The sequence below is a fragment of the Mastomys coucha genome, unplaced genomic scaffold (genome assembly GCF_008632895.1).
Source record: "Mastomys coucha isolate ucsf_1 unplaced genomic scaffold, UCSF_Mcou_1 pScaffold18, whole genome shotgun sequence".
Classification (NCBI taxonomy): domain Eukaryota; kingdom Metazoa; phylum Chordata; class Mammalia; order Rodentia; family Muridae; genus Mastomys; species Mastomys coucha.
Genome location: NW_022196900.1, coordinates 62,215,217 through 62,224,130, shown reverse-complemented (window position 1 = coordinate 62,224,130; position 8,914 = coordinate 62,215,217). Strand labels below are relative to the sequence as shown.

The window sequence follows — 8,914 nt, the reverse complement described above, 5'->3', positions numbered from 1 at the left end:
ATCTGGACAGTAGACTTTCTGTAGGGAAAGCTACTTCTTCAATTGACTCATTCCTCCCAAGCTGCTGTGTGATTTCACGGCCATTGTCTGAGAAAGAAACCCTTTGACAAAAGCGTACGACTCACTGCTTCCTCCTCTGATAATCAAATCCAGACTCAAAACTGAGGTTTGGAGACAGGCAAGTCCTGGATGTGCTCATTATTCTACGTAGACCCCCTAAAGCACTATCAGAAAAAGCCCAGGAATGCATTTAAAAACTACATTTGGCTTTAGTGAAAAGTAAGACATCAAAACATTCTAAAATTGTGAAGCATTGACTGGGTTTTTCGTTTGTTATAATTTTTCTGATACGAATTACATGCAATTTTCCCCTTAAGATTCTAACATGGCTAATTCTCTCCATCTGTAAGCAATTTGTGTTTGACCTTTAACAAATGTCCTCCAGGCAGATGACTTGCCATCCTAGAGCAATGGCACAGCGTCATTTCACATGCACACAAAGACTTGAAAGCCCCATAAAGATAAACGATCCATGCTACAAGAGGCATCAGCCAGCAGAAGAGCTATTTCAGCCCTGTAAACGTCAATGCCCATACATTCAAAAAACCTCACCGGGTCACTTTAGTGCTAAACTCAGAGGAACAAAATGGCAAACACACATGTTTTATTTGTTAAGCTGCCAGCTTTGTATTCCGGGTAGAAGGTAGGTCAGGAAAAACTAGTCAAAAGCACATGGGCATGTGTATTTAAAGGCAGTGTCTCTTTCCAGTGCACGATATTAGGTGCTACAGGCACATTTACTATTAAGCATCATGTATATTTAATAGCACAATGTCTACTTTAGTGTCCTTAAAAGCCTGTATCCACTTTATAGTTTCCATTACTGAAGAGCCAATGTTCAGTTCTCTTGTAATTTTGTAAAGTGCAGGCAACCCACAAGAGCGTCTAGATTTAGCCAGTGGCCCCATGGGGCCATGGTAATTATTACAAAATCATTAATTCCATGTCAGTGCTTTCAACTGTCAGGTACATGTAACAGTAATTGTAGCTAATGAATGCTGCTCAATTTATTAAATATAAAATGAAAACCAGTATTATTTTATATGCAGTACTGAAGCCTATTAACATTCACCATTTTTGTGTGTCATGTTGGATTATCCTGTCCTGTATGATATATATCCAGAGTATGTTGCCATATATTTCTAGAACTTTACCAAAAAGTGGTCCAGGAAATTCTAGCTCTCCAAGTAAAAGAGAAATAGAAATAATTAGCACTCAAAGTGATATTTAGTTGGTATCTAGGTTTATGTGAGTTGCACTAACTGCTGCTTTGAACAAACAAGATCTTTTCCTTAGGCTCCCCTCTCCCTCCACCAGTCCTCACAAGAGCGACAGAAGCTTCCAGTTGTTTGAGATCTTCGTCTTGTCTCTTCCCCACAGGTTTTGCCAGTAGAACTTTTGTGAAGAGACAAACACCCTGTTTCATGATTTTAACACATGAGGACCATTTTCAATCACTCAAAGTAAACTGCATAGACATTTGCAAGTGCAAAGAGAGTAGAATTTTTGAATGTATAGGATGAGACGGTATCACTTTTAGGGTTCCAGAGGCATCTGCTGCCAATAAGTATGCTCTGATCATCCCGCTGTCCGATGTAAACGGTCACAATTAGTTTATACCTTGGAATCACTAATTCTTTGACCTTGGTCTTAATAACCTAGAAATTGATAAAAAGATGGGTGGAGTTATTTATTCACATTAAATCTCGAAACACGGTATATAATATAAAAGCAGAAGGGAGGATAATTTGGGAAGGATGGAGGGGACTAAGAGGAAGAGGGCAAGGAGGAGGGAGAGCACACTGAGAGAGGGGAGTGTAATAGCACATGTGTGTAAAAATAGTATTTGAACCTCATCCCTTTGTAGGCTAACTTTAAAAAATATGAATTAATAACTTTAAAGAAAATATTACAGTACACTGTAGATACCTTCAGTATCTCACAGAACCATAGGTAAACTTTCCTTCAAGTACTATCCTCATGGGACAAAAACCCAGGAGCGAAATAACAACATTAGCAATAAGCTGGCATGTTCTAAGACATGCACAAATCTTGTCATCCACAGGACAGAATTCAAGCGGTTACTACGTCCTTTGAAAGTCTGTAAAAGATGGCTTCCTATTAAAGGACACCATGACTAGGGTTGTCTTTTGTTTTTATAACTAACGAGGGAAAGATATTCTGAAATCTTCCACAACATAATAGACATAAACATCTCTCCCAGAGTTAGATATAAAAACCAAAGTAGAAGAAAGTATCATAAATACACTGTGGTTGATAAAACATGGAGCTGTATTTAAAGACCATGATATATATAATTGACAGCACCCAAAACAGTTCCTGTGGCAAGGAGAAAACAGCCCTTAAAATGTGTATTTACCAAATAAAAAAAGGGAAACAGTTGTTTGGGGTGAGGTGATGGTTCATGAGGAAAGCACTCATACAAGTGTGAGGGCCTGAGTTCAAGGTCCCCCAAACCCAAGTAAAAGTCAGGTATGGCCGTGGGCATTTATGATCACAGCATATCTACAGGGAAATGGGGCAGACACAGGACGATCCCAGCTAACTTGGTGTATGTTATGGTGAATAGTAGAGACTCTTAAATGAGGTGAAATGTGAAGGCTAACCTGCAAGGTTGACCTCTGACCCCCTACATGTGTGCAATGGCATGCCCACATTCACATACAGAAGCATGCACACATATTATATATACACATCATACAAATGTATAGGATGATTTTTTTTTTAAGTGGCCTGGACCTGGAGAGATGGCTCAGCAGTTAAGAACACCTTCTGCTCTTACAGTTTCATTCCCAGTATTCACAGCAGGGAGCCTGTAACTGCTTGTAACTCTAACTCCAGGGGATTTGCTTCCTCGGGCACTTGCACACACATGTGGCATGCACACATGAATACACACATACATAAATAGAAATATAAATCTTTTTTTTAGAAAAAGAAATGGAACTAAATCTTTTTTTTTTAGAAAAAGAAATGGAACAGTTTTATACAAGCAATAGATTTGTTATAAACCACACACATGATAGTTTTAGACAAAGGCTTATCATATACACATATACCTATGTACAAATATAGTATATGATCTAATAACTATTTCTATAAAATATAAGTGTGCCATTGAACTGATCCTGAAAATGAAATGAAATTTTCTGTCTTCCAGAAAATATTGTGATGATAGCTAACACCGGGCAAATTGTACTGTACCTCAGAAATTGTTTTAGTCATTTGTCTGCAGAACTCCGGGTCATATTGTACTTCTTGTAGGTAGGTAGTTAGTACATCTTCCAAAATATGATTGACAGTGGCCACGGGGAAAGGTTTGGTGGGACCTAGAAATACACATGGAATTTCTTCAGAAGGCATTTCTAATCATACCCACCTACCTTATAGGTTTATAAAAAGAATAGTGAGACATGAAACCCGTTAGTAATCTGGGTGAACTCCAGCTAAGGAAGATAGAAGTCACGATTAGGGTCAGGCTTTTCTGGAGAGAATGAGGGTAGGGGGAATAATAAAGTCCAAATTTACCAGGCTTCCTCAGGCATGCAGTGAGTTCTGCTGAGCTTCGAACCACAAGCTTCCCCTTCACTTTCCAGTGTTGGTGGCTGCTGACTTCAAAGCCTCAGCACCTTTCTAATTGGCTCCTTGGTGTTTACCCTCCCCCCACACTGCTCTGATCCCCCCCACTGCAGTCAGAAAACTCTCTTGGAGAACCTAGATCTTAAAATGGCGTTTTCCTTATGGGGGTCTATGTGCGTCTACTGGTCCTGTGGCCTTGTTTCAGTCACCATAGATCTCCATGTGCTTAATGCTCCAGTCTCACGGGTCCCACCTATCATATAAAGATACTTATATGCCTTTACCCTTGTCCACTCTTTCAAATGGAACCCCGTCCCATTCCCCATCTGCTCATTTAAGACATATCCACTCAAGCTTCAATTCTGGTTCAAATGTCTTTTCTAGGCACTTTTCTCTCTCAAATCTCACCCCAGGTACAAAGCACATCTCACTTTTTCGAGACACATGGGTCCCTTCTGCTGTCCTGGATGCCTGAAAATAGGTGAGGCGTATCTGCAATTCTCTCCAGTGTAATAGAAGTGAGACTGGGGCCAGTGAGCTGGCTCAGAAGATAATGGTGCTTTCTGACAAGCCTGATGATTTAAGTTCAGTCCCCGAGACCCACATGGTAGAAGGAGAGGACCAACTTCCATATGTCCTCTGGCCTCCGTGGGTGGGGGTGCTGTGTCAGCGCTTGCATGCTTGTACGCACAGATGCACGCACAGGAATAAATGTAATAAAAATAATATCCTGTTCAAAAAATTTAAAAAGGAGGAAAGCAATAGTAAGTAAGGTGGGGTTTTACCCTCCTCGGAGTCTAACTTCATGCTTAGGGATAATTTCTGGGTTTAGTGGATTTAAACATTTTATAGATAAAAATCACTACACAAATAATAGTTTCTTTTTGCTGACCACAGTCTGTGTGTCAGGGACTGTAATAAGCATGTATTTACCTTATAGTATCTTTCAGTAGATCTTTGAGGGGACTCTCACTGTTATCTATGTTTCACAGATGGGAAAATGGACATATAAACCCGAAATCACACAGTGTCAGAGCTGGGATTAGATGCCCAGGTTTATCTGGCTTTAAATTTTATCTTCTCAGCCACATTTTATCCATATTCGCACCAAAGCCTTGGATAAGTGGGCTGCTCTCTGGTATCCCCAGAATTATCTGTATTATTGTTCTGGTATCTGCCCATGCCACTATTTGGCATACGCAAGGTGCCAAGGCTTGGTATCTAGGGGCTGGATATACTCAGTCAATTACTACAGAGGAATCAAGAATGCTGTCCGATTCTCTTTTAGTAGTTAACATTATCATTATTAGTGTTTATTCATAAGGCCTATATCAGGCAGGGGCTAAGGAAGCCTGGCATACCATCATTAGGACAATTCTAAGAGCATTTAATGAAAGGCCTCTCTGGGGAGGTGTGAGAGAGAAAAGGAACTTACAAACAATAGGGTTGTCCCCTTCCTCCAGTGGAAGCATGCCACCCTGAGCAATCAAGAAGGGAGCCTGGACTAGATCCCAGCTTGGCTGAATGGAAATGACTCCCTTAAGAGCGCTCTGTCCCTTGGCTGAGAGATGTAACCAGTCTGAGGTGAAGCCATGGCAGGGTGCCAGGGCGGTAAATCCCCAGGCCTTACACTCCTTTCATTCCTCTGAAGTTTCAGTGGCTTTACTCAAGAGTAGGTTAGAGCATATGACTGCAGTCCAGTGAGGTCAGCCTCCTGAGGCTCATTAAGAGAATTTTTATTTAGATGATATAAGAATTATTTAGTCCAATTTAAATCAGGGTACGGAGTCAGACATGGAAGTGTATGCTTGTAATGTAAGTACTGGGGAGGTTTAAAGGCCAGTCTAGGACACATGGTGACTTCGAGACCAGCCTGGGCTGTGTGAGTGACTTTGTCTGAAAAAAAAAAAAAAGGAAATCAAGTGGGGACCAAGTAAAGGACACATGATACGAATGACTCCAACAGCTAAAACATCTGCTCAGCAGAAATCTCATACAGTTACCAATCTGAGGATGGCTGGTCCTGCTCTGGATCCCAGGAACCAGATAATGGGTATCAGAGACAAATTCCCCTACAGCAAGTTTGGGAGCCCTCCAGTCTCTCTGTATATTTTTTTTGTATGATTCCCAGTGTGCTCCTACATTATCTGGGGAGCTGTGGACAGCTGATGGCTTTTGGGAAAGGGACAAACCTTTAAGGCTTGTCTGTCCACCATGCTCCTCTGGACGATCCCACACACAGGAATACATGAACAACACATACTTCAGTCAATGGATTATTGGGGTTTGAAATGGGAGTAGATCTGGGAAGAGGTTAGGGGAAGGATTTGTGGGTCAAAATATAATACTTGAAATGCTCAAAGAACTAATAAAAGTACTTTTAAAAAAAGATTCCCACTTAGATATTCCTATGGAGAAAAGTCAAATTTGAAGGTGACTCTCCTTTGTCTTGAAAATATTAAAGGATTATGCCACTAGCCTGGACTAAATTAAATGAATTATGCCAGTCAGATAGACACCCCATCCTTCCAAGCACTCACATCACATGACCTTACTTGGCCAATATTATTTCCAGGGACCCTGTTCTGCTTACATTAAGGTACCCGTCCTCATCATTACATTCAGAAACTGAATAATTCTTCTAGTGCAGATATATTGGTCAATGCAGTGCTCCCTGCCCTCTCCTACCCATGGGAGCAGCATCTGCCTGTCTGGAATGGATCCTCTTCCTCTTATAGTCACGGAACACTGAAGCATCAGTGTCTGCCACTCATGAGCCCAAGTGCAGAGCACAGGTGATTGGCTCAGGGGTGGCCCAGCTCTAGATGGGCCAAAAAAGCGCTGTCTTTAAAGCTTTATTTCAAAGTAGAAGTAGACTTCAGCCTCTTCCTTATAGCAAAGGCTGTGATTTATAACCCCGGGAACTGCCAGAGGCCATGTTGTTTTGGGGTTGGAAGGAAGGCTACAGTGGGAGAAGAAAGTTGGTATATCTTAGCGACAGAAAGAGTATCCTGGATAGGGGGAGCCTGGTTCCCAGTACTGCCAGGGTCTGCTGTACCAACACTGCATCCCCTTGTATCTCACAAATGTGATTCTATCTTTAAAACTATTTTTCTATATAGTAATGAAGCCTCATTCCTCACATCCTACTGGCTTTTTCCTTACACATCCAGAATCACTTGTCACCTTGCTCAGACTCAGACGTGGACATTCAAAGAGATGGAGGCAGAGGCAAGGCAAGCTCCTGAAGTTCAGTGACAAATAATGCCATCAACAAACCTTGTCCTCTTCATTTTGAGATATTCTCCCCCCTAAGGAGGAAAATGTTATGGATTTCAAAAGATCTGAAAAACAAGAGCAAAACTTAAAAAAAACAAAAACAAACAAACAAAAAAAACTAGTGAAAGCAATAAACTATCTGTGCCATGGCTTCCCCTAACTGGGATAACAAGAATTACTCTAAGTCAGGCCTGGCATCCCACAGTTGGGAGCTGCAGGCTAGAGGGTTAGAACTTCCAGGCTGGTCCTGGCAGTGTAGTGAGTCCGAGGCCAGGGGGAGCTGTCTGAGACCAAAACAAAAACATGAAAGGATTACTCTCAATTATTTTCTGCTAGGATTTAAGGAGATGAAATATATTTTAAATGGTTAGGCCATCACATTGGCTATAGTTTCAGACTGAATAAAAAGGCGAAAAGGAAAAGGCCTTAAGAACACTTTTATCTATCTTTTCTAACCAATCTGCCCAGATGTGAACTAACAGCTGTCTCCTGCCAGGTTTTCCTTATGATGGATGGTACCCTCGAACCGTGAGCCAAAAGACACCCTTCCTTCCTATATTGTTCTATACTATATTTTGTCCTGGTATAGAAAAGAAACTGGGGCTGGAGAGATGGTTCAGCAGTTAAGGTCACTGGCTGCTTTTCCAAAGGTCCTGAGTTCAATTCCCACCAACCATATGGCAGCTCACAACCATCTGATGCCTTCTTCTGGTGTGTCTGAAGACATTGACTGTGTACTCACATACATAAACTAAATCTTTACAAAAAAAGAAAAAGAAAAGAATCTAATTGAAACGCTTCACTAATGTGATGTTCATAGTCACCATCTTAAAAAAAAAAAGTTATCTAATTTTAACCTGAGCTCTAGAAATAAAATCCAGTGCAAAACTTACTCTATAATTTATGGGAGTCACCTTGAATAAAACAAGAGATATTAGTGATGGGTGGGAAGACCCTAGTCTGTTTCTCCCAGCAGCAGTTCCAGCAATGTACATAAAGCACCTCACAGATTCTCAGAGCATCCCTGTGACCTGCAGACCTTTGTGTTATTTACACACAAAGAAAGCCATGATTTCAGGATGCTTTGCTTAAATATCACCTTCCTGGGGGATGTCTAAACTAGCGCCCACTCTCAGACAGAGCAGCTGCCACAGGCTGCTGCCGTTTTCTTCCATTCGCTCCTCTCTGTGGCTAGTGAGCAAGGGTTAAGTGGCGCTTTATTCTAAGAAACCCAGCCTCCCATTTCTATTTTTTTCCCTCGTGAACTATATTCATGTGTCATTTTACTTATGGTAGCTGTAATCATTTAGATAAAAGGATAAACACACATGAGTTAGGGCGCAGTAGTGGTGAGCTCTTATCCACTGAACCACCTCGCCAGTCTTAATGATAAAAGGCTTTTGTGCTAGATTAACTCTGCTTTTGAAAGCAGCCAATCAGCTCTATTAACAACTAAACTGTATTTCCAATTCTACTTGCCCTTGGTTTTATTTGCCTCGTGAAAGGTACTGATGAGCATTTAATAAAGATTGTTCTATATCAACTTGATGTACTACTGGCCAGGATAGTGGGGAGTGAGGGCAATAGTCAGCCAATCACCTTTATCCAAAGGTCAGCACTTCTGAAACGTAGACAATTAGTTTATTAGTTTGAAGCAGTTGCGGGGGGGGGGGGATGGGCAGGAAGAAACACGGGGGTTCACATTTAAACTGCTTTATCTTGATGATATTGGATTCCAGGCCTTTCTTCCTAGCACTTGACTCAAAGTCACAGGCTGCCAATGATTAAGAGCCTTTGATTGATAAGCCAGACAGTGGTGGCCCATCCCTTTATTCCCAGCACTCGGGAGGCAGAGATGTAGATCTCTGAGTTTGAGGCCAGCCTGCTCTCTAGAGCTAGTTCCAGGACAGTCAGGGTTACACGGAGAAACTGTGTCTCAAAAACGAACAAGCAAGTAAGCAAGCAAACAAACAAT

At 41.4% G+C, this 8,914-nt stretch overlaps 1 protein-coding gene across 5 annotated transcripts in view; it reads right to left on the bottom strand.

Annotated features, from left to right (window-relative positions):
- Window positions 1–1,286: 1,286 nt before the first annotated feature.
- Window positions 1,287–8,914, bottom strand: part of Tctex1d1 (Tctex1 domain containing 1) — a 22,637-nt gene continuing 15,009 nt past the window's right edge. For all 5 annotated transcript variants that reach the window (XM_031376812.1, XM_031376814.1, XM_031376813.1 and 2 more), the window contains 2 exons: window positions 3,286–3,410; window positions 1,287–1,718 (listed from right to left, as the gene is read on the bottom strand). In XM_031376812.1, coding sequence (XP_031232672.1) covers window positions 1,515–1,718; window positions 3,286–3,410 — 329 coding nt within the window. In that variant the 3' untranslated portion in view covers window positions 1,287–1,514. The remainder of the gene's footprint in view (window positions 1,719–3,285; window positions 3,411–8,914) is intronic.